This window comes from Bubalus bubalis, chromosome 6, assembly GCF_019923935.1.
Source record: "Bubalus bubalis isolate 160015118507 breed Murrah chromosome 6, NDDB_SH_1, whole genome shotgun sequence".
Taxonomy (NCBI): domain Eukaryota; kingdom Metazoa; phylum Chordata; class Mammalia; order Artiodactyla; family Bovidae; genus Bubalus; species Bubalus bubalis.
The window spans coordinates 101,704,742-101,728,985 of NC_059162.1; the positions used below are offsets into that span (position 1 = coordinate 101,704,742).

The 24,244-nt window shown below is 57.1% G+C and overlaps 2 protein-coding genes across 9 annotated transcripts; one reads left to right on the top strand and one right to left on the bottom strand.

Moving 5' to 3' along the window:
- Positions 1-19,973, top strand: SLC6A9 (solute carrier family 6 member 9). Its single transcript, XM_025288878.3, is given in 14 exon segments — positions 1-21; positions 24-92; positions 5,983-6,139; positions 6,720-6,851; positions 7,231-7,501; positions 13,935-14,067; positions 14,262-14,396; positions 14,478-14,581; positions 14,990-15,227; positions 15,317-15,451; positions 15,566-15,665; positions 15,754-15,854; positions 18,394-18,564; positions 18,689-19,973. Coding segments are annotated over 14 exon segments (1,962 nt in total). The 3' UTR covers positions 18,884-19,973.
- CCDC24 (coiled-coil domain containing 24) lies at positions 19,933-24,235 on the bottom strand. Of its 8 annotated transcripts, none has more exons than XM_044945125.2 (9): positions 23,457-24,235; positions 23,054-23,229; positions 22,798-22,914; positions 22,034-22,108; positions 21,392-21,446; positions 20,829-20,898; positions 20,608-20,686; positions 20,257-20,525; positions 19,933-20,067 (listed from the first exon to the last, which is right to left on the bottom strand). In XM_044945125.2, exons 1-8 carry the CDS (start codon positions 23,580-23,582, stop codon positions 20,288-20,290), a joined length of 936 nt encoding a protein of 311 aa, XP_044801060.1. In that variant the 5' UTR covers positions 23,583-24,235; the 3' UTR covers positions 19,933-20,067; positions 20,257-20,287. The 8 variants fall into 8 exon arrangements, with proteins under 8 accessions (XP_044801060.1, XP_044801056.1, XP_044801055.1 ...); XM_044945121.2 differs by having other exon boundaries at positions 22,034-22,111; XM_044945120.2 differs by having other exon boundaries at positions 23,442-24,235.
- Positions 24,236-24,244: the final 9 nt, after the last annotated feature.

Sequence of the window (24,244 nt, forward strand, 5' to 3'; positions counted from 1 at the left end):
ATGAGCGGAGGAGACACGCGCACTCCGCTCCAAGTGCTCACCCCGGGATGGCGGCGGCTCAGGGACCTGCGGCCCCCTCCTCCCCAGAACAGGTCAGTCACCTTCGAGGAGGTCGAGCCCCCTCTCTGGTGCCAGGCAGACTGGGAGGCAGGACTGGGGGTGGGGAGAGGGGCTGAGTGGTCTGTGCCAGGGAGGGGCAGGCGCAGCCAGCCAGAGAGACAGACACCAGCAAAAGTGACCCAAAAAGTTGCAACTGTGCAAAGGAGCAGGAAGAGTTAGCTGTGTGGCGGGGGCGCGGGGGAGGAGAATGGGGGTGTGAGGGCTCCCCCAGCCCAAGGACCTGCTGAGAATCTGCTCTGTGTATCAAAGCTGCATTGTCCTAGCTCCCGGGGAGACGGGCCGGAGGTGCCCAGGAATTGTACTAATCAATACAGCCCCATTGTCTGTGCCACGGCAGTTACTCGTATGGGGAGAGTGGGTGAGGGGGCAGGGGGATTTGGTACAGGGGCTGCGTGGTGAGGATGGGGGAAGGGGGTGGGCGAGCCTCTCAGTTGGGAGGCGGCAACCCTGTGGAATGTTCACCAGAGTCCACGACAAGGGCCCGGGTGGGGTGGGCACCACCGGTATGCCCTCATCCCTGGAAGCCGGGGATGGGCGGGGATGGCAGGCACAGTGTGGTTGATGGCAGTGAGGGAAAGGGGACTGGGACAGCCACCTCTTTCTCTGCAGCGGATCCTGACTTGACCTCCAGCAGGCAAGAGAAGGCATGTCCTCTGGGGAGACCTGAGTTGGGTTTGGGAGTAGCATTATGCAGGGCTGCCCTTCACCCTCAGGACTGCCAGGATCAGCAACCAAAGCCACTTCCAAAATGCCAGCATGATGCCAGCCGACTGGGGCAGAGGCTGCTCAAGGCCGCCACAGTGCGGGGCAGGACTGTTGGGCTCCAGGGCAGAGGCAGAACCCACCCAGTGGTCCCGTCACTATCCCAAGGGTCTGGAGTGGAGCCCGACATGCCCAGGCTGCATCTCCTGTCTGCCGTCCACAATATTGGTGGGTCAGTATTGGCAGAGCCCTCTGCCAGGCCGGTCTCTGGGATGAAACAGCACCAGGCACGTCCTTGCCTCTCTTACCTCCCATGTGAGGGCCTGATCTCCTGAGAGGTGCCGTGAGGTTTTCCTTGAGGCAGGAGACACTAATAGTCCCTGCATACGCTCGAGTCTGGGGTAGATTTTCCCATGGTCCCGCTCCTCCAGCCCGGAGCTTAACTCTTTCCCGTGTCTGGATCAGCAAAGCCAGCTGAAGGATGGAAGGCTCTGTCATTGCAGGGCAGGTGCTGCCTCAGGAAGACAAGTCAGAGAACCAAGAACCAAGGGGTGTGAGGTCCCTGGGTCTTCCGAGGCAGCCACGGTTTACTGTCATGGCTGTTCTGCCTGAATTCCCCGACTGGAGCTCAGAGAAGGCCGCCAGGGATCTGGATTTGGCTCAGGGTCAGTCTGGGATGTAGGGTCTTGCCCGTTCTCCTCTGCAAAGTTTGTCTTGGAGAGGACTTCACCCTTGAGCAAACCCTGGGGCTTCAGAGTCCTGGACAAGAAGCCTGCCGGCTCCCAGCGGGGCCCGCCCCGCCCGGCCTGTTCCAGGAGTCCTCAGTGTCCACCGAGAGCAGAAGAGAGAGCTCTCAATTCACAGAAATAGCCAGTGGACACTGCTCTCAGAGGGCGGGAGTTGGCAGCCTGAGCACAGCCATCGCCCAGAGTAGAAACCTGGGCTGCCTCTGAGTCTGGACATGAAGAAGGGAGGGGTGCCTCTGCGATGGGGGCTGGGGGCAGCCTCGGGAGCGGGCTCTGCAGCGTTGTTTCTTTACACTTTACTGGAGTTTCCAATTTTTTTTTTTTTAATGATAAGCTCATAATCGGAAAGAAAGCAAATAACAACTTTTTTTTTTTTTAAAGTTGTTCAGAAAGCTAGTGGTAACTAATGGAAAATACAGGAGAGAGTCAGAAATAACAAATTCCAGGCAAGGCAGAGCTACAGAATATAAGGAGATCTATTGAGGTTGTCTGTCTGTCCCCTGGTTTTATAGTTAAGGTCTCTCAATGCTGAGAGTGGAAGAGATTCAGGCTCCTAGGGGTGCAGGTTCTAGAATGCTAGGATGCTAACCCCCAGTGCGGGATCCCCACCCTGCCAAGCCCAAGGTGTGGTGGGGAGCTCTGGTTTCTGCCCTCGGAGCTGAACTGCCTGAATTCCAGGAGTTCACCCAGAACAGTGAATAAACAGAGGGCAGAGGGCTAGGGAGAGGACTTACATAAGCAACTGCTCAGTGTGGCTAACCTTCCTGGGCAGGGATGGGGTGGGAGGTTGTGAACCCAAGACAGGTCACAAATCCTTGTGCAGGCATGGACACTGCTGCCTCAGTGGCTGCTTCTAAGGACAGGGGCACTGAGGGTCTTATGTGTGTATGTCTCTGCATGGAGGACTTCATGGAGGATGATCAGCCAGCCCACCCACACAGCCGTGGAAGGCACGCCCCGTAGCCTGCATCCTGCCGGGCCTGGGGAAGCTTGGGCACAGGGCAGGGCAATCCCCACCCTGGAGATCACCCATGAGGCCCATGAGGGCGAGTCAGAGGTGAGGGTGGGGGCAATCCAGGGAGCCCAAGGAGGAGGGACCAATCCAGAAGGGCACCAGGCCACTCTGGTTTAACTCACCACCCAGGTGTGAGCGAGGGAGGGAGGTTGGGAAGGCAGCGAGGGGCCACAGACAGTGGGAGATGGGTGATGGGCAGCAGGAGCCTGGAGCCTGGCCAGTGGGCAGGGCTGAGCTGGGTTAGGCAGACGGGCCACCAGTCTGGGTCAAACCCATGAGCACAAAGAGATTCTTTTGTGGGTACCTCAGAGCCAACAACCTCTGTAGGGACTGTTACTGTCAGTGACAGGCCTTCCACCCAGCAGGTAAAAAAGAATGGAAGGCTTAGAATAAGGAAAATTATGCAAGGAGAAAAAAAGTTGTGCAGCATTGGAAAAGTCTCGCTGGCCTTGGCATTGCTGTCCAGGAAGGAAGTGGAGGGGAGTTCCCAGAAGAAGGCTGGAAGGGAACTAGAGCCCCCAGGAACCTCCACAGAGGGACCCTTCCCTCCAGTGTCCTTGGAGGAAGGTGGGCTTCCTCTGTCCTTTGTTGGGCACTATGCTGTCACCAGCCAGACTGCCTGCACATAGCTTGCACTGGAATGAAAAGTCAGAGGCCTAGCTGTGGAGCAGGCCCCCATGGCAGCGTTCCCTCCACAGCTCCTGAATGGGGCACTGAAGGGCTGGGATACAGGGCCAGGGAGCAGCGGCTGGTGCTGCTTCTGCTGGGAGCTCCTCCCACCACTTGCAGGGTGTCAGCGCACCTCGTCCTGCATAGCGGACCCCTCGTGTTTGTTACTTCCTGCCACGGTCCCATCCCCATCTCCAGTTCCAGGCCCCAGTCCCCCAGGCCCGGGCCTCCAAGGGGCACAGCCAGCAGGGCTGAACTGTTGAGCGCAAGGCTCAGTAGTGTGCTGCTCGGGAATGCGACCACTGACTCCTGAGGGCTCAGTCAGCCTGTGACTTGCTGCTGGCCACCCTCCCGGGCCCCTCCACGCCAGGGGAGGAGCAGAGACCTCAGAGGCCCAAGTCTGGTCCCGCTGCACTTGGTCAGGCCTTGAACATCAAACCTTAGGACCTTGGTCTCCGCAAGAGGCCTTGCCCTGGCTCCACCCGTGAGGCCACCCTGGACCCTCAGTTGTCTCTCTTACAGCGGTAACTGCTGCTTCGTGACCCCACCCATGTACTCTGCAGCTGCCACAATCCTCCATTGTGCCCCTAAGTAAACAAGCCTCGGACAGAATAAAACTGTTATTGTAGGATCAACATATAGGAGGCCTATTTGGCTGGGCTTTGTTTGGGAATGGATAAACTACCCCAGGCAGGCCTCACGCCCTCTGAAAAAATGCCCCCCGAAGCCCCAAGCTATTGCTAGGCCTGTCCCCAAAAAAGGCCCTAGGAGGTGGAGACAGGCTTAGCCAGGATTCTGTAGGGACCTGTCATACCAGGTCTGGGAGCTGCCCCCCCGCCCCGACCCAAGGTGGCCTTCAAGCCTCTTCGTCAGGGCAGCCTTCTGTGACCTCACCCTGCTCCCACCCCCACCCTAGTCATCCTTTCACACTCTCTTGATTTGAGAAATTCCCCTTTGTGGTCACGTTGAAGTTGCATGTAAAAATTATGTGTTTATCTCATTAATGGCTTACTTCCCCCTGGACTTCTAGCTCTGAGTGAGTCGGGGTGTGTTTTGTTCACGTCTGAATTCCCTGAGCCTGAGGTAGGGCCTGGAACATAATAGGTGCTTGTAAACCTCCGAGGCTGCGAATGAATGCACACAGGCTGTCCCCTGGGCAGTGCTGGGTGGGAGGTGACACCTTTGTGCAGAACAAGGGTGTCTGTGCAGTAGCGCCCATGTGCTGTGCAAGCCTGGAGCAGCCCCCCTGATGCGCCCACTGAGAGCAAAGGGTGCGTGGCTACGAGGGCCGCCATCAGATGCTGGGGCCTCTGGGCCTGCCTTCCCAAATAGGCCTTCCTGAAAGGCGCAGGCCTGGTGAGACCATTCCCCCACTCTGCGCCTGTCGGTCAGTGTTGGAGTCCAGCAGCATCAAGGGACCAGGCCCATTTGTTTAGTTGCCTGTGTGCCTTGAATCTGTCTCTTTCAAACTGAGGGTCAGTGTCACTCCAGTGCTGTCCCTCAGAGATCGTGCAGCTATGTCTCTGACCCTGGGTGTCCTCCCGGGACACCTGGCCATTTCTGGGAGACTGTCACTCAGGGACCCTCTGGGCTTCTCTGTTGGTGACTCTCAGGGTCCTCCCTTGCCTCTGAGACTCCTCTGACCCCTCAGGCTCTGGCTCAGGGTGGTTGACTCAGTGGGAGGGGTGGAAGGGACATGACATGGGGGACGGGTCTGCTCACACTTATGAAGGGACTTACTGGGTTAGTCCCAACTGTGGGGTTGGGGTCCTCAGTGGGGCTTCAGGCCACTCAGTCCAGCCCCACAGCTCCCCAGGCAAGCCCGCAACCTTCCTTTGGGGCAACCCCCTCATCAGCCCTTCCTGACCAGCCCCCTCTTCTGCAGCCCACGCTCTCTCAGCTCAGAGACCCTTTTCCGGAGTCACTCCCTCTAGTTCCCCTAGCAGAGTCTGTCCTCCAAGTCTGGCATGGTGCCTACAGCTCTGGTCTCCTCCCCTAACTCATGGCCAGCAGACCCCCGCCCCAGCCCAGGTCAGCTTCCCCAGGGCTCCCCTTCCCAGTCGTGGGCAATAATTAGAGATGGCTCCCCTGGCCCTCCCATCCTGAGTCCCAGAATGCCTTCCTCAGGTCTGGCCCAGCTCAGTTGCTTGCCCCTTCTTGTACCCTACAGCCCTGACCACCATGTGCCCCCTAGAAAAAGCCTTCAGCTGGGGGAGGGGTCCAGCGTCGCCTCCTCCACAGCCGCCTGCCATAGGCAGCGTGCTCAGCCTGGCGATGTGGTGGTGGCGGGTGGGGGGGCTGTCTGGACACTGGCCCCTTTGTGCCCAGCCCAGCTTGGCTGCTTGGTATGAGGCTCAGCTGCTCCTAGATCCTCACCCAGAGGGGAGAGGGGAGGCTTTGGAGGGGCTGGGGCTGGGGGGCTCTCAACTTGAGCTCTCTGTCAATGTCCCACCTCTCAGATGCTGGCAGTATCTCCTCAGGTGGGCTGGTGCCCCCGGCACAGGGTGCTGGGGGGCTGGTGAGGGAGGCCCCGCTTGGCACCCTCTGGCAGCCACTCTTCCCTCTGTGCTCCTCTGCCAGGCCTGCCTGCAGCTCCTGCCAGCAGAGGGGAAGCCCAGCGTGGGGGTGGGGGCCTGGAGGGTCCACGGTGTCCCCACTGGAGGAGGCCTGAAGGGTCAGGTACCTCATGCCAATGCCTTGCTGATGGTAGCTTTTCTCCTGTCCCCACAGAATGGTGCTGTGCCCAGCGAGGCCACCAAGAAGGACCAGAACCTCAAACGGGGCAACTGGGGCAACCAGATCGAGTTTGTACTGACGAGCGTGGGCTATGCCGTGGGCCTGGGCAATGTCTGGCGCTTCCCATACCTCTGCTATCGCAACGGGGGAGGTACCCAGTGGGCACAGGGCAGGGACCACCCGCATGGATAGAGCCCAGCCACCAGGGCCCAGCCACCCCCTTCCAGCAGAGACCCCACTCCAGACAGGCTGGCTTCTGGTCCTAATCTCCTTTGCCCCCATCCCTGGCTTAGGTACCCTTTACCCCCTGACCTCGGCAGCCTGATCCCTCAAGGGGAGAAAAGGTAGAGAGGAAAGCAACCCAGCCTCCCAAGTCTCAGTTTTATACCTCATGCATTTCAACAGCCCCCACCCTCCACCAAATGATTTGGGGATATTTGAGGACCGCATCAGCTAACGTGTGTGAAATTGCTTGCTTAAGTCATCAATTCCCACCCAAACATGACGGCTCTGAGACCTGGGTTCAGCTCAGAGCAGACTTCCTGGGAACCTCTGTCAAGTTAAAAAACAGGCCATGAGCAGTGTGCCTCAGACTGAGGCTCCAGCCCAGGGCATGGCACACCCTCCTGGAAGCCCAGCCAATTGCAAAGGTTCTGCTGTCGGGTTCTGAGCAGGAAGAGGGTGGGATCCCCCAGAGCCAGCCCTGAGCCAGCCCTCTCCCTGCCCACCAGGAGCCTTCATGTTCCCCTACTTCGTCATGCTCATCTTCTGCGGGATCCCACTCTTCTTCATGGAACTCTCCTTCGGCCAGTTTGCAAGTCAGGGCTGCCTGGGGGTCTGGAGGATCAGCCCCATGTTCAAAGGTGAGGCCCGGATGTGGTACACACACACATACACAAACACACACGGGCCTCTGGGGCCCGTGCTGACTCACCCATCTGTATAAACACTGCCAGCCGCTATGGAACCTGGGTGTTGACCGGAGGCCCACATCACCAGCCAAGGCCGGGGACACATGCTGGGACCCATTGTTTACTTGGCCTCCACCCTCTCCTCCTACCCCGTGCATACACAAAAGCCCTTCGCTGCCCCCCACCCCCAGCCCCCAGCTCGCTCCTGCCAAGGCCTTGACCTGCCCATTCTGTGGCCCTCCAGGAAAGCCTGCCCCTTAGGCCCTTCAAAATTAGCTTCGCGTCCTTCAGCTAGGTGTGTGAGGCTGCTCCTGCCCCTCCCCTCCCCCAGGTGTGGGCTACGGCATGATGGTGGTGTCCACATACATCGGCATCTACTACAACGTGGTCATCTGCATCGCCTTCTACTACTTCTTCTCATCCATGACGCCCGTGCTGCCCTGGACCTACTGCAATAACCCTTGGAACACGCCCGACTGCATGAGCGTGCTGGATAACCCCAACATCACCAACGGCTCGCAGCCTCCTGCCCTGCCTGGCAACGTCTCTCAGGCGCTCAACCAGACCCTCAAGAGGACAAGCCCCAGCGAGGAGTACTGGAGGTGAGGCCCCTGTGGGACCTGGGCTTCTAGGGGTCACCCTGGGGGCCTGTCTTCAGCCCTCCCTCTTCGCCGTCAGGCACTGGTCTGCAGTCTAGGGAGGGTGCCCGGAATGAAGCAGGGCAGGGCTGTGGGCAGTCTCTCCAGTTCAGGAGAGGCTGAAGCACAGGATTTGTGAGTTCGTGAGTCCTTACACAGCGGCATCGACGGAGGGAGGACTCCGGCAGTCAGGCAGGTCAGCCGAGGAGAGTCGGGGAATAGTAGGGCTGGCTTCCTGGCGAGCAGAAGAGCTGAACAGAGGGCCTTAGTCCTGGATGAGCCTGAGGGAAACCTGTTGTGACGAAGGGTAACAGGTGTGTGGGGAACTCACCAGCCACGTGGCAGCCTACAGGGAATACGTGCCTCCTTGGAGGACTTACAAGAATGAAGCGTAGACCTAACCCTGCAGAACCAAAGAAGAGCTGTGGAAGTTTCCTGAGCCTAGAGCTGTCCTTATCAAGCTGTGTTTGGGAAGGGCAGCCTGGCACCCCTGAGCTCTGTGGTGACGGAGAACGGAGTCCCAGGGCTGGCTTGAAGGGAAGCTGTTGCTGGGGGTGTTTGGAACATCTTGTCCCAGCTGGGTGGGTGTGAGGGCACAGCAGGACATCCTGGAGGAAATTCCCCACGTCCTGTTGGGGAGCTCATGGGAAGAGGGCTTTGTGGGCCGGTGGGCAGGCCTCGTTCATTCATTCCACAAACATTTATGGCATCCACTCTGCCGGGCTCTGTGTGCCCATGGGGTATGAACGGCCCTGAGACCTTGCCATGAGGAGGTCACAGTCCAGAAGGGAGCTGGGTAGTTAATGCTATTAGGGGCAGGGGCCTCAGTGCAGGTATATGCAGGGATGTGGTGAGGGCAAGAGCAGATGATCAAGGAGGCTTCCCATGGACTTCCCTCGAGGTCCCGTGTCTAAGACTCCAAGCTTCCAGTGCCTCCACTGCAGGGGGCACAGGTTCAGTCCCTCCTCGGGGAACTAAGATCCCACATGCCTTGCATGACACGCTCAAAAAATAAATAATAAAAAAAAAACAAGACTTGGCAGAGGAGGGAGAAAAGGAGTTATAGAAGGATTGGGAGACGTGGGCAGATGAGCCACAGCCAGGGGGTGGCAGACTGGAGCTGGGGTTAGGAGCAGGTAGGACAGAGTATTGGGACAGAGGAGGCCAGGACATCAAAAGGCACAGGGCTCCCCTGCCGGTCAGAGGGTTCGAGGCCTTCTCCACGCTGTGATGGAGAGTCAGGGCTGAGCGGTTGAGGTCCCAGTGACACTCGAAGTCCTAGCAGGTCCACATCCTCTAACTGAGGGCCAGCACTCAGAGCCTCAGGGCCCAGTGTCCCTGGGCTGCTGCTGCTGCATACCTGCTCAGTCGTGTCTGGCTCTTGGCAACCCCATGGACTGTAGCCTGCCAGGTGCCTCTGTCCATGGAATTTTCCAGGCAAGAATACTGGCATGGGTTGCCATTTCCTACTCCAGGGGATCTCCCTGACCTAGGGATTAAGCCAGTGTTTCCTGCACCTCCTACATTGGCAGGCAGATTCTTTACCACTGAGCCACCTGGGAAGGCCCTGTGCTGGGCTATAGATGTTCAAAGACGGGTAAGATGTGGTCACCATCCTCAAGACTCATGGTGGAGACCATAGAGCCGTTGCCTCCCAGTGAGGTTTGGGCAAAATCACCTCTGGGCATATTTGGTCATTCAGTCATTGGATGGGTCATTTCCTGAGCACCAAGTAGATACGGAGAACTGCACTCAGAGCAGGGACAGAGCAGGGAGTAGAAGACTCCTCCCACTTAGGTATTCTGCTACATTTGAGGCATGGTCTGGACTGGGCAACTTGATCTAGATGAGGGAGAACCTTCTGGAAGCTTCCAGAAGCACAAAGCCAAGAGGTGTTCCAGAAATTCTCACCCCAGGGACTGTCTTCCAGGGTGGGGCTACTGCTTGGCAAAGCTTAGGAGATTTTATCCAGTGCAATTAGAGGGGAATTTCCCTCCAAGAAAACTAGCCATGGGTCAGGAGGTCCACAGGATGGCCTGCTGAACTCCACTCCTTGGCTGGGGCTGGAGCCAGGCCTCCCTAAGGAGCCCCAGTTCCAGGCAGGACTCCTTCCCTTCAGGATGGCTCCCTGCTGCCCCCTCCTGGAGAGCCTAGGGAAGTGACCTTTGAGAGGGCTGCCCAAGCTGGCTTCAGCAAGATGAGGTGAGCAAGCACCCCCATTTCTCGGCACCTACTATTTGCTTATTGTTGCTGTTTAGTCGCTCAGTCGTGTCCAACTCTTTTGCAACCCCATGGGCTGTAGCTCTCCAGGCTCGTCTGTCCATGGGATTCTCTAGGCAAGAATACTAGGGTGGGTTGCCATTTCCTTCTCCAGGGGATCTTCCCAACCCAGAAATCAAACCCAAGTCTCCTGCATTGCCAGGTGAGTTCTTTACCCCTGAGCCACCAGGGAACTATGTGTTAGGCATATTATATGATATCACCCCCATTTTCAGATTCAGAGACTGATTCCCCCATGTTAAGGAACTAGGCCTCAATGCTGTGTCAGGATATACATGTCCCGCTGTGCCTGGTGCCTAATGTGAATTAGGCTGATGATACTCTGCAGGCATTCTGGGTCCACAGTTTCCAGCAACCCTTTGGAAAGCTGCACAATCTCATTTGAGCCCCACGGCAACCCTACTAGTGTGTGCTGGTTTTATAAAATATTCCTATTCTACAAGTGAACAAAGCAAATCAAGAGAAAGATTAACTCCTCTAAAGGGAGAAGAGCTCCCAGGGCAGATTTCTGAGCCCATGTCTGCCTTTTGCCCACCCTTTGGCTTCCGATCTTCCCTGCCCTCACCACCTCTTTACAGCATTATCTTACAGTCCTCTGAGAGCTGATCTGATACCTGCTCAGGACCATGCCCTCATCTCCTCAGCAGACACCTGGCACCCAATGGGACTTGGATCCCAGCACCCCTCTCTCGCTGTCTTCATGCCAGCTCTAGAGCCACACAGACCTCACTCTAATCCTGGCTGTGCTACATACCAGGTTGGCCTTCTGAGGTCACCAAACCTCTTTTAGTCTCAACTGTTCATCCGTTAAGTGGGAGTGGTTACAACATCATTCTTGTTATTATAAAAAGGTAGCAGAAATCACTAAGAACAGTGATGGGTGCTCAGTAAGCACAGTGATAGCCACTGCTGGAGATGCAGTGAAATAGATGAGAGTGTCCTGTTCTCAAGACGTTTACCATCTGGTTGGGGAAATTAAAAAATAATGCAGAATAAGTCCAGAGATGTTATGTGAAAGCCAACTTGTAAATATGTGGGGTTCCAAAAGTTTTTCAGTTAGTTGTTTGGTCTCAAAAGCACATGGTCCAAAACCAAAACAAAACATTAAATATGGTGCCATAAAAAGAAAGTTAGAGTTCAGAAGTCTAGCCTTCCAAACTCTTTAAGCCCTTGTATTGCATACTGAACTCTTGCAATAAAAAAATAATACAAAGCACTACCAGTTTAACATATGTAACTAGATAAAGTTTTTAGAGAGTCTTTCGAGCACGGAATGTGTTGTTTACTTTGAATGCTGGTGCTTAAAGTAAATCACCTCTCAGCTGTAGCAGTAAGACCCGGTGGCTATTCTGGAAGGCAGAGCCTCCCAACACGATGTGCCCTAAATAGTGTGCCAGTCCGGTCGGGCTTGGGCAGCCCAGAATCTCCAGCCCTGCCACCTTCAGCCTTCAGCTTTGAGTGACCTATTTGCCCCATGGGCCCAAATTATTTTTTTCTGCATGTCCCAAAGGGAAAAAGATTGAAAAACACAGCTGCAAAGGTCCAGGAGCCTCTCCTGGGAGCAGGGGGTGGATCCTATTCATCCCTTTGTCTTTGGTTCCCCCATGGACTGAGAGCCTGGAAAATTTCTCATTCTGATGCCTGTTGAGTGAACCAGCACAGAGGCAGGAGTTTGGCAGGAGTGGGATGTGTTGGACAGCGCCCTCTGCAGGTAACAATGTGAAGGGCAGCCTAGGCAAAGATTTGAGGCAGAGGAGGCCTAACAAGGTGCTTGCAAGTCTTGACAGTCCAGTGGGCTGACCAAACAAACAAATCCCAGACCTGGCAACATTGTCCCATGAGGGACCATGGTGACCACCCATCACAAAGTATTAAACATGTTGTCATGAGGTTTGAGAACTGAGTTGGAAAAAAAAAAAAGTAAAAATAGCTAAGATTAGAAGACAGCCTAGGAGCTGTGCTGAGAAGTCCTCACTGAAAGAGGGGAAAGAAAGGAGCCTGTATTTTTCTAAATTTATCTACAGATTATCCTAGGTTGATGTTATGATGCCCATTTTAAAGATGAGCAGACTGAGGCTCAACATTTTGTCTCTTGCTCATCAGTTCTAGCCTGAACAACTCCAGCAGCCAAGCCAGTCCCCCTCCAGATACTCCCCTTTATACTTCCCAGTCCATTTTCCATGATGTTAATTCATTCATCCATTCAGCAAGTGCTTATTGGGCATGGCTCTTTGCCAGGCACTTTGCGAACCACTGGAGGGATATGAGAGTGAACAAAACAGACAAAACCCCTTGACTTCATAGAGGGCAGATAACAAACGGAATAGTGAAATGTGCAGTACGATGGAAGGAGACATACTCTGGAGGAAAGTACAGCCAGGTATGGGGTAAGGGGTGCCAGGCTGGGGCAGGGGTCGCAGTTTTAATCCGGGTATCCAAAATAGGCCCCTTTGCAAAGAGGACACCCAAGTAAAGATTTGAAGGAAGCAAGGAGGGAGGGAGCCACGTTGACAAGCCCAGCTGCATAATTTGTGGGGCCCAGAGCAAAATGAAATGATGGGGCCTCTTGTTCAAATGTGTTCAGAATTTCAAGATGGTGATGGCAGGACATTAAAGCAAGCACAAGGCCCTTCTAAGCACGGGGCCCGGTGTGCCTGCACAGATCTCACACCCATGTGGACATGTGGAGGTCTGGGGAAAAAACATGCCAGACAGGGAAGAGTACGTGTAAAGGCCCTGAGGTGGGAGTGGGCCTGGCACATTTAAGGAACAACGAGGAGCCTGATGCAGCTGGAGCAGTGAGCGGGGAGGGAGCAGGAGGACAGGAGATTTGGGAGATGGCAGTTAGGAGATAGTGGATCATGGAGGGCTTTGTAGCCACTGTATGGACTGGTTTTTCCATGGCCAGAGATGGAAACTGCTACAAGGTTTTGAGCCAAGGAGAGGCCCTGAGAGACCTAAAACCCCCCCAGAAGCTTCTCATTGCTCTCAGAATAAAATCCAAACTTCTCTGCCTTGACTTCACAACTTCTCTTGATCTTGTTGCTTCCTATCTTCATCCTTCTCTATTCCCCTCCCCTTGTCCTCCAGCCTTCCTGAGCTACTGACATGCCCAGGCGGTTCCTGACCCTGTCCTGCTGGGTCATGACCTGACCCTGACGCAAGCCCTCAGCCTGGCGTGTGCTTTCATTTCTCTTCACCCACTTTCTCCCCATCCTTGAAACTTTGGCTCAAGCCTCCCCTCTTCCAGGAATACTTCCAGTGTGCTCCTCCCCATGGGGTTAAGACACTCCTGGCAGTGCCCACAATACCTGATTTAGGTCAATATGCCCAGCATCTAGCAAGGGCTTGGCACATCAATGTCCAGTCGATTGAAGAAACACGGCTGGCATGGCATAGGGCTCCAGAGGGAGTCATGCACACTCAGGAGAGGAATTCAGGTTCAAGTCTAGGCCTGCATGCTCCAGTGTGTATGCTAAGTTGCTTTAGTCATGTCCAACTCTTTGTGACTCCAGGGACTATAGCCCTGCATGCTCCTCTGTCCATGGGATTCTCCAGACAAGAATACTGGAATGGGTTGCCATGTCCTCCTCTAGGGGATCTCCCCAACCCAGAGCTCAAACCCATATCTCTTAAGTCTCCTGCATTGACAGGCGGGTTCTTTACAACTAGTGCCACCTGGGAAGCCTCCATCTTTACTCAGTACTCCACTGCCTCCCTCTGTTCATCAGAGTTGGAGGACTAGTGTGGGTGAAAAGGTCACAGTAGGCTCCCTGGAGGAGGTGACACCAGATAGGGTGTGTCCAGTCTGGAGGAGAGGGCCTTTCTAAAGGAAAGACGTGGGACAGGTCTGAGCAGGGACAGGGAGACCTCCACACCCCAGGGGCTGAGGAAGCTAGCCCAGGCCTGAGGTGTGGCCTCGAGGATCCTGGGAGAGGCAGCAGGCAGAGCGGGCTGAGCAGGCTGCGGCTGGGGCCTTGCCAAGGCTCCCATCTCAGACAAGCCAGCTGCCGGGATTCCATGAGAAAGGAGGGAGCTGCCAGGCTGGGCCCTGGGCCTTAGGAATGTGTTGCTGGACAGCGGGGCTGGCCCTCAGTGACAGAGTATCCCCTTCCAGGCTCTACGTGCTGAAGCTGTCGGATGACATCGGAAACTTCGGGGAGGTGCGGTTGCCCCTCCTCGGCTGCCTCGGTGTCTCCTGGGTGGTCGTCTTCCTCTGCCTCATCCGAGGGGTCAAGTCTTCAGGGAAAGTAAGTCCCCCTCCTTCCAGGATCTGTGCCCACCCAGAAATATCCTGCCTCCCCTGCCTGGGTTTTGTGAGTGGACGGGTGGGTGGGGGAGTGATGAAAGCATGTAGGATGGAAAGAGGGACCAGAGGACCCGTGCTTGTTGAGCGGGGTGGGAAGAGCCCAAAGGAGTCCAGTGGGGCCCCTCTCACCCCCAGGTGGTGTACTTTACGGCCACATTCCCCTACGTGGTGCTGACCATCCTGTTCATCCGTGGTGTGACCCTGGAAGGAGCCTTCACGGGCATCATGTACTACCTGACCCCACAGTGGGACAAGATCCTGGAGGCCAAGGTGGGCTGTGGGTGGAAGGTGACCTGGAGGGACGGGGAGGGGCAGAGAGACGCCAGCCTCTGAGCGCAGCTCCTCCTGCAGGTCTGGGGGGACGCCGCCTCCCAGATCTTCTACTCGCTGGGCTGTGCGTGGGGCGGCCTTGTCACCATGGCTTCCTACAACAAGTTCCACAACAACTGTTACCGGTGAGAGTCTCCCTGCCGGCGCTAGGGCTGCTCCCTTGCTCCTGCCCTCTCTGCAGCCTGACCCTGCTTCCCCCAGACCCACCAGATCCAGTGCAGCCTCCTGGCCCGCCAGGACCCTCCCTTCCGCTCACAGCCTGGAGATCCTGGCAGTGCTGGGTCTGGGTCCCATCATTGCAGAACAGAGAACACTTAGGCAGAAGAGAGAAGGGGTGCCGACAGTGATGCCCCAGGGGTCTGTAAGGACTCAGAGCCTCAAGCCCACTTAAGGAGGCCCAGAACAGACCAGAGATGAGAATGGGGGTGCTTTTGTTCCTAGAACTTTCCCCGTCTCCAAGTCTCCCGGCCTGGCCCAAATTGGGCAGAGGAACTAAGCTGCGTGTCCTGACCACGTGCTTCCCTCCCCATTAGAGACAGTGTCATCATCAGCATCACTAACTGTGCCACCAGCGTCTATGCCGGCTTCGTCATCTTCTCCATCCTGGGCTTCATGGCCAATCACCTGGGTGTGGATGTGTCCCGCGTGGCAGACCACGGCCCGGGCCTGGCCTTCGTGGCATACCCAGAGGCCCTCACACTGCTGCCCATTTCCCCACTCTGGTCCCTGCTCTTCTTCTTCATGCTCATCTTGCTGGGGCTGGGCACTCAGGTACGAGGTGCGGGACTCGGGCCTGTGGCTGGGGGCGGGAGGAGGCGGGGCCAAGGGTAGGCCCCTGCTCTGATGGCCGGATCCTGCAGTTTTGCCTCCTAGAGACGTTGGTCACAGCCATTGTGGATGAGGTAGGGAATGAGTGGATCCTGCAGAAAAAGACTTACGTGACCTTGGGCGTGGCTGTGGCTGGCTTCCTTCTGGGCATCCCTCTTACCAGCCAAGTAAGAACCAAGGGAAAGGCTGGGTGGGAGTTGCCAGGGTATGGGGGGAAGACAGGGGAGAGACGGGGACCGTAGCCTCAGGCACCCCTGACTCAGCTGCCCACTGGCCCATAGGCAGGCATCTACTGGCTGCTGCTGATGGACAACTATGCGGCCAGCTTCTCCTTGGTCATCATCTCTTGTATCATGTGTGTGTCCATCATGTACATTTACGGTAAGTGCCCAAGCTTCCACGGCCTCCCATGTCCCATCCCTTGGCCTGCTTATGCTGTCCTGTGGGCTGCTGACCTCCCTCTCTTCAGGGCACCAGAACTACTTCCAGGACATCCAGATGATGCTGGGGTTCCCACCACCCCTCTTCTTCCAGATCTGCTGGCGCTTCGTCTCACCAGCTATCATCTTTGTAAGTTCCTCGCTGGTCCCTCCCCTGCTGCCCCCGTAGCGAGCATCTTTCTGTTGGGAACCAGCCAAGGAAGAGCACGAGCTCTTCAGGCCAGAGCTCCCCCTGGGGGCTCCACACCCACAGCTCTGGTTATTGGAAGTCTGAGCAAAGCTGTATAGAGGCAGACAGGTGTGGAGACTCAGAACCACCCAAGCCCTGGCCTTGGGTTAGGAAGGGAGCACAGGGTCCTGTATTTGACAGAAGACAGTGCCTAGCTTCAGAAGGGGAAAATAGGCTGGCAGCAGCTGAGAGACGGCCCTCTCTCCCTGGTATTTCCACCCAGCATCCCCCCAGAGTCGTCTCAGGAACCATGACTGACATTGGCATTGGGCCTCTGACAGCCTCACTGAACTTGTATCTCTAGTCCCTTATAGCTGAGGTGCTTGGAGTGCTCAGGATATGTGGTGCGAATGCATGTTCCAGAAGCAGGCTGTGCAAGTCAGGTATCAGCTCAGGATCCGGGACACCCTCCTAAGCCACCCTGGAATGGGCTGGCTTGGGAGGGGGAGTTCTGGGTTTCCACCAGTATTCAACACCTGGAAGACAGATCCCCCAGCAGGGAGGTCTGGTGGAAAAAGCCCACCATGACCAAGAACAATATACTAAGTCTCATGATACAACTCTCCATGGTTTCGTTATTATCACCACTTTACAGATGAGGAAACTGAGGCCCTGAGATGTTAAGTAGTTGACCCAACGTTATACAGCTTCTAAGAGTCAGAGCCCTCGTGCGAAGCAGGTGGTTTGATCTGGAGCCTGTGTGCTGGGCCCATGCTGCACTAGAAACAAGTTTAGGAGGAGGAGTGGTCTATGGACTACAAACCTGATTTGGTCCTTTATGATCAGGGTGAGAAGTCGGGGGCTGGGGGGAGGAATTTGCTAGTATAATGGTCCCTCCACAGAAAAGAGGTAGGGCCATCTCTGAGTGACAGAGGGGTCAGCCCGATGGTCTGGGCAGTGTCTGGAGTCGTGCCCTGCATCGTGCCAGCTCCTCTGTGCCGCAGAGAGGTCAGCACAAGATTTCCACTTTGGCTCATGTTTCTGGGGGAAAAAAAAGGCCCCTGAGGGCTGAGGCCTCCCTCACATGGGGTGTGGGATCTTCCCGAGCCTGGCACAGGCACCAGCTCTGGCCACTGGCCCAGCTTTGAAACAGGAGGAGCGGAAGTGTCCTGTAAGCGGTGGGAGGCGGGGGAGGGCAGACGCCACGGCCAAGTGCTGTGCCCTCGGGGGTTGTGGCTTTGGCCCAGGACCTGCCCTGGGGGCAGGAAGCTGCTGCCCTGTGGGGAGACCCAGGGCACTGCCCAGGCAGGGCAGGAGGCAGGAGGCAGCCTGGGTCCAGTGTCTCCAGGAAACTGAGGCAAAGCCCGCAGCATCCTCTCTGTGCTCAGAAAGTCAGGCTGGAATCACCTTTGGGTGAGGATGCCAGGCTCTGTGGATGCGTGCTTCTGGGCTGTTAGTTTTCTTTGGAGGCTTTACTTCTTCATAGTGCTAAAAAGATCTTTAAAAAAAATTTTTTTTTACAAACTCCATCCTTCTATCAGCTCAAATAAAGAATTTGTTCACACATTAGATCAGGCTCTAGTTCCATTCAAGAAACTTGTTATAAGCTCCTCTAAGTGCAGCATTCCCCAAGTGGATACAGGTCTTGACTTCTAGAATTTAGTCACTAAAAAGGCTGGAGGGGCCTGAGCTCCAGGATGCAGCTGAAGGCTTGGGAGGTGTATGCTGAGGCCTCCTGGCAAGCAGCACCCACTGCCCCAGGCCCTCCGGGTGGCCCATGAGCCACCTGCCCATCTTTCCACTTCCTGTAGTATTTTTGTTGCTGCAACCCTAGGCTTTATCTCTGGTGTCCCTTGGCTCTTTCCACAGCGGTTCCTGAGAGCACCACCAACCTGACACGGTTTCTAGGCTTCGGAGCTCCCCCCGGCTGTCCATTGCTGTCTCTGCAGCCATAGACTGGCAGGACTCCTCCCTTTCCTTTCCCCCATTGCTCCCACCTCCCTGCATAAGTCAGTTCAGATCGGCACATAAGATTGTGCCAGGCGCTGTGCTGGGCACTGCAGACCTAGAGCTGATGCAATCCCAGGAGCTCCCAGGTCTGGAGGAAACATTTAAAAAGCGCTTAGTAGATGGAAAATGCCATTGAAGCCTTAAAGGCCATGGATTTGGCCTTACTTCAGCAGGCAGTTGGGGGCCACTGCAAGTCTTTGAGTAGAACTGACTTCCAAGGGCCACAGCAGCTGAACAGTTTCTCGCTGCTTCAGGATTATCCAGAAGCCAGACCCCTCCCCTTCCACAGTGCCCACCTGCCCATCATACCCTGGACCCCTGGTGCCATCAGCTTCCACTACGCAAATGTTGATGTCAACCCTGCCCTCCCTGAGATGCCTCTTTCTAGTCTGGGAAGCTGGAGACGGAGGGGAGCAGTGCTGATAGGAGGCCTAAGGCCGGGTGGGGCTGGGCAGGACTCACGCCCACTCCCAACCCCCACTCTTTGCAGTTCATTCTCATCTTCTCGGTGATCCAGTACCAGCCAATCACCTACAACCAATACCAGTATCCAAGCTGGGCCGTGGCCATTGGCTTCCTCATGGCTCTGTCCTCTGTCATTTGCATTCCACTCTACGCCCTGTTCCAGTTCTGCAGAACAGATGGGGACACCCTCCTCCAGGTGAGGGGTGGGGGCAGGGGCAGCCAGGTGAATCAGAAGGGGTGGATGGATGGATGGTGCTCCAGGGCTCCCTTCTGATGCACTCTGCCCGCCTGTCCCTCCCCCATGCCTACCTCTCCTGCAGCGTTTGAAAAATGCAACAAAGCCAAGCAGAGACTGGGGTCCTGCCCTCCTGGAGCACCGAACGGGGCGCTACGCCCCCACCATTGCACCCTCCCCTGAAGACGGGCTTGAGGTCCAGCCGCTGCACCCAGACAAGGCCCAGATTCCCATGGTGGGCAGTAATGGCTCCAGCCGTCTGCAGGACTCCCGGATATGAGCACAGCTGCTGGGGGGAGTGCCCCACCCCCACCCCGTGCTCCCAACACAGAGACTGGGGAGACGGTGGATAGGTGTCCCCGCCTGCCCCCACCATGCCCTGGCCAGGGGTGGCCCCTGCCACCTTGGCCACCACTGCTAGCGCGATCATTCGTGCTTGTGTCCCTAGTGTTTACAGGTCCTTTGGATGCCAAGATGGCAGCTGGGGGGTGTGGGTGATGGGGGGGTTGCTGGGGGGCCCAATAGCACTTTGGAGGGGGTCTCAGGCCAGGTCCCCAGAGGCCTACTGGGCTTCACGTGGCCTCTGATGCCCCCATACTTTGCCCTGAGCTGAGGTTCTGGGTGGGTCTCCTACCTGTCCCTTGCCCTGAGCCTTTGGCCTCCTGACCAGTGTTCCTGCCCTTGGGGTGGACCCCAGCCTCTGCCCAGGCTAATTCGGATCTTCCTACCTGGAGGCAGGGTGAGGAGCCGGAGGGCTGTGCAGTGTTACGGGTCAGGCTGTGCGGCTCGGCCCTTTTGTCTGTGTGATTATTTTTGTAAAAATTGTATTATCTGTGGTTGCCACCCCCTTGCCCTTGGCCTCAGGCCCAATCTGTCTTCCAGGCCCAGCTGCACCTCACTTGGCGGCTCTGAGGTCTCTGCGCCTCCTTCCAGCACTGGCTGTCAGGGCCAGCCCAGCAGAGGCCCATGACCCAACAGCCCACCCAAAGAACTCGTTTCTGGGGGGTAGGGGTGGGGTGATGCTCAGCAGGAGGTTTGAGCCCAGAGCCCCAGGGAAGGGGACCCTACACGACACCCCCTTTCCTACCACCACCAGGCTAAAGCCCAGTCTTCCTGAACTGGGCGACCCTTGTTCACGTGCCAAATCGCCCCAGCCCACGTGCCCCAACCCCTCTCTGGAGCCAGAACTCCTTCCCCCAAGCCCTGGAGTGTCCGTGTGTCCATCCTCCGTGCCCCTCTGTGCAGTGACAGCCCCGGAAGAGCCGCCTCTAATCCTCTGTAGCAATAATGGTGCGCCTCCCACCCCCGACCATCCGCGCACCACTAGGATTTTAAAGTCCATAGGTTTTAATGAAATTTCTATTCCTGTCTCTGTGGTGCTGCTGTGCTTTGTCTGGGTCCTCCAGGGGAACATGAGTCAGGGCTGGGACAAGACCTCCTGCCAGGCCTTTGGTGGGGGGGTACCTGGGAGGAGAAAGGCCAGAGGCTGTGACAGTCAGGACTGGACACCCAGGACCTGGTGAGAAGGTAGAGTGAGGGCCAGACAGACAGACAGCAGTGGAATCCTGGGGAGGGTTCATCCTAGACTAGATCTGAAGTAGGCTGGGCCCTGGAAGCTGAAAGGGGGCAGTAGCAGACAGGACAAGTGCCAACCGAAGCTGAAGCCTCCTTCCTGAGCAGCCCTTCAGGTTGGGGCCTGGGGAGCTGCACTGGACATCGGAGTAGAAGCTGGCCTTTTCCCGGGGCTGCACTGAATCTTCCGTCCCCAGCGGCAGGTGGAGGCCAGGCTGCGAGGTTTGGGGCAGTGCTCCAGAGGAGGCGCAGGCAGGCAGCACCGGAGAGGCCTGGCCCAAACTCCAGCAGCCCCGTGGAGGCAAGACAGGGGTCCAGGGCCCTGGCTGGAGGACCCCAAGGGCTGTGGCCTGAATGGGAGGGATTAGCTGTGAGGGGCCGTGGCCTGCCTCTCAGCCCGCCCCATCCAGCTGTCTGTCTGCTCTGGGTTACCTGTGGCTGGGGGAGACACAGGAAGGCCTCAGGGGTGCCTGCAGCTCCTGTTGCATGGCTGCCTTCTGTTCCTTTAGCTCTGGAGGAGAGGTTCTACCTGAGACACAGCGCCCAGTCTTCCAGGGTGTGTTACAAGAGCGGGGGGCAGGGGGGCGTGCGGGAGATGAGGGGTGGGGGTGGAACAGAGTGCTGGGTGCTCTGGGGCCTGCTAGGGTCCTCACCTGCGAGGGTGGGCTCTAGGCTTGGCTTAGAGGGCCGAATGGCCCCTGTATATTCGTCTTCCAGGCAGCGCTGCAGGGAGAGCTGGCTTAGTGCCTGACCTTACGACAGGGGCAGGGCAGGTCTCGGCAGGGTGCCCAGGCCAGGATCCCCATGGTGGGGCACAGGAACTAGCCCGTGCAGTCTCTTCATCCCAACCACATGGGGGCACTCCTGAGAGGAACACCGGCCTCTCCCTGAAAAGCTGAGCTTGGCAAGGGGGTCGCAGGCCTCAATCCAGACTTGGGGAAGAGAAGGAGGCAAAAGACCCGGGCAGACCCAGCAGTTGATCTAAAAGTGCTGACCTCGGACTTAGGGACTCAACTGGAATATGGGTTCACGTACTTAGGGATCACACACATAAGAAGTGTGCACACGGGAAAAACGAACCCAGGGTTCACACAACCTCTGCAGGCACAGACACACACAGACCCATGTGTGTGGATCTCATGCCCTGGGTGAGAGACGGGGGTGTCTACGCTCAGCAGAAGGGCTGGGGGCGGGGCGGCCCAAGACTGCAGCCCACCTGCAGGATGGGAATCTCCCTCTCCAGCGCGCGGCACTCTTCTTCCAGGAGGGCCCTGGAACATGGACAGTGCAGCACCGGAAGCAGCGTGGCAGACCCGTATCTCAGCAGAGCCCTCCAAGCGGTCCCCACCCCCGGCCTCCCCAGGAGCCTCCTCTAGGCCCTCCTATCGCAGCCCACCTCTCCCTCTGCTGCCCTCATGCTGTTCCAGCACAGCCTTGCAGCCCCGCTAGCCTCTTCCTGGGCAGGGTGTGTCCTCTCTCCTTGCCGGCCTCCCAGGGCCCACCCTGAGGAGCAGCATTCTCTCTTCTACACGATAGGACTAGACTTACGGGTCCTCCTGCTTCCATTCTTTCCTGCATCACAGCCCTGCCCCTGCTTTAAAAACTCTGCTATGTGTCATCTTCTCCCACCCCGCAGGATAAAAGTCCTCAGGCCAATGTAGGCATCTGTACTTGACTGATTTCCTGGCAGCAACCTCATCAGCACCCTGCCCTTTCCACCTCTCAGCCCCACTCTCCTGGGTCTCCCAGCCAGGTGTGTTCCCTCCCTTCTCCTCCCAGTCATCCCAGTACATCAGGGTCCATCCACAGTCCCACCCTCTCTGTCTCCACCCCCACTGCACACACTTGGGGGCCTCACCGCAGGTGTCCAGCAACCTGGTCAATGTGGGACATGTTCAGCTGGTCCTTGATGACACTGAGGTCCCAGTGACAGCTGCTGGCAGATGAAGTCAACCTCACTCTCCCATGCTGCTTCACCCCAGGACTTCAGGACACAAATGCCATTTCTCCTAGACAATTTTGTGCTTTTTCACAAAGGCAATACAAGATGGTACTAAAAGGAGGAGATCTGGAGCCTGGGATTGCACATGGGTTCTGCCACCCTTTACTGTGTATGAACCTGGGAAAGTCAATCATCCTTTCTGAGCTTGATGTCCCCTTATGAAGGGGACATCATCCCCTTCATAAGGATGTGTGAGAAATAAGTTGCTACCATTCACTGATGAACATGCTGCTGCTCATTTATCTCATTCAGTCCCCAGTCCTCTCTAACCCAGTCCTCGCAGCCTGGTTGTCCCAGCCTGAGGCACAACTGGCCACTGGATGAAGTCTTTCCTTCCACTCATATCTGTGTGTAGTGCACCCTATTCCTGCAAAGTGCTTCTCTTTGTATCTGTCTGGAAGTCTGCTCCTCATATTCTAAAACCCAGATCGCACCAAGCTCCCAGGGTTGGCACGTGTCTCCTGAGCCTCTGCAGGCCTCATGGGCTGACTCCTACCACAGGTGGCTGTAGAAGTGTCAGTCCCAGACCAGGAGCTCCTCCATGCCCGCAGGTGGGACCTACCAGCTGGCCGGGGTCCTTTGCTCAGCAAGGACAGATCCCGCCTCTCCTATTACTATACCTGGGGTCACCAGCTCTCATCTGGAACATCTCCTGTTCTGGCAAATCACGCCTGGGCTCCTCCAAGGCAAAGCGCAGGACCCTGGGGCTATACTGGACCCAAGCCTGGGTTTGGTCCCTGCAGAAGATGCATAAAGGCAATTCAGGGGCTCCTTCCAGGGAACCACAGGAAAGGTAACCCTGGCCATTTGTCAGTTGCCAGGCTAGCCCATCTGAGTTCTGGAGACAGGCCCCAGCCCCAGGTCTGGAGCTCCAACCTGCCCTCACAGATGGCCTTCCGGCGGAGACCTTGGAGCAGCTGCCGCAGTTCCTGGCGCACAAGATCTCTTACGAGGGGCGGTGGTGCCAGAAGGGAGGAGAGGTCAGAGGTGGGGCGTGATCCAGGGGCTTGGCTAGATCGAGCCTCTTGGAGCAATGATCGTAACATCACCACCTGCAAGGAGAGCTGGGGCACCTCGGTGACTGCGGAGGGAAGTGAAGGGAGGCAGGGGAGCTGGGGGAATGAGGGGCAGGGCAGTTAAATTGGCGAGGGTTAGGCGGACAGTGAGATCCGACAAGAGCTCAAGAGTTACTGGGCAGGGTTAGGGACCCGTAGAAGATGAGCAAATCATCCAAGTCGTGGGACAGATCTGCCGTGGGGCCCACCTTCTTACGCCCCACCTCTGCCCGCAGCTCCAGGCTCAGATCCACCGTCGTCTCCCCTAGAATTCTCTTCACTTCGGGCCGCTCCGGGAGCGGAACGTGCTCTTCCACCAGTTCCCACAGCGACGGGGAGTCCCCAGGCATGGCCCGCCCGCGCCGCCGCCCCCCAGACTCGCGGCCGCACGCTTGGACCTGCGGGACCCCCTGTCCGAGCGCTGGGTTACTGGGATACCGCTAGTCGCCCAGGGCCGGGCACGCCCACTCACGCCTCGCCCGCTTCCGGGTCTCACAGGCCACGCCCCCAGCCTGTCACTCGGACCGGCCTCTCCTAAGCCCCATTTTGTTCTGCCTCCCGTCCCCACGACTAGAGTTGCTCGGTCCAGAGCCGCTGGCCTCTGGCGCTCTTCTGCCCTACTACTGATCGACTCTCGGAGGCCACGGTTTCAGGTCGCTGCCCCGAGAGCCAGGCGGCGGGACTGGGGCCCTAGCTCCGCCTCTTCCGCATGGCCGTCACCCGGGAAACGGGGCCAGCTACCCCCCCCAAGCCCCGCCCCCAGAGAGCCCCGGGCCCGCCCATTCCAGGCGGTGCCGGCTAACAAAGCCCAACCCACAGCCGTGGTAGGTGGTTTCCAAGTCTCAACCATGCACATCAATCTGACCCCAAGCACCTTTCATCCCCGTGCACCTTTAGACTCCAGGGCAGGTGAAAGAACCGAGAAATCTGAGCCCGGTGGGTTTATTACTTCCTTGCCTTTTCCGGCCAGGAGGCAGCGGCAGGGTAAAATTTGTCCTTCCAGCCCGCGTAA

Coding starts and splice junctions, on each gene's coding strand:
- CCDC24 (XM_025288891.3), bottom strand. CDS start 23,582: ATGCCTGGGGACTCCCCGTCGCTGTGGGAACTGGTGGAAGAGCACGTT. Junction 23,230..23,456: donor GCCTGGAGCTGCGGGCAGAG/GTGGGGCGTAAG, acceptor CTCTCCTTGCAG/GTGGTGATGTTACGATCATT. Junction 20,899..21,391: donor GGGAGATTCCCATCCTGCAG/GTGGGCTGCAGT, acceptor CTCTCCCTGCAG/CGCTGCCTGGAAGACGAATA.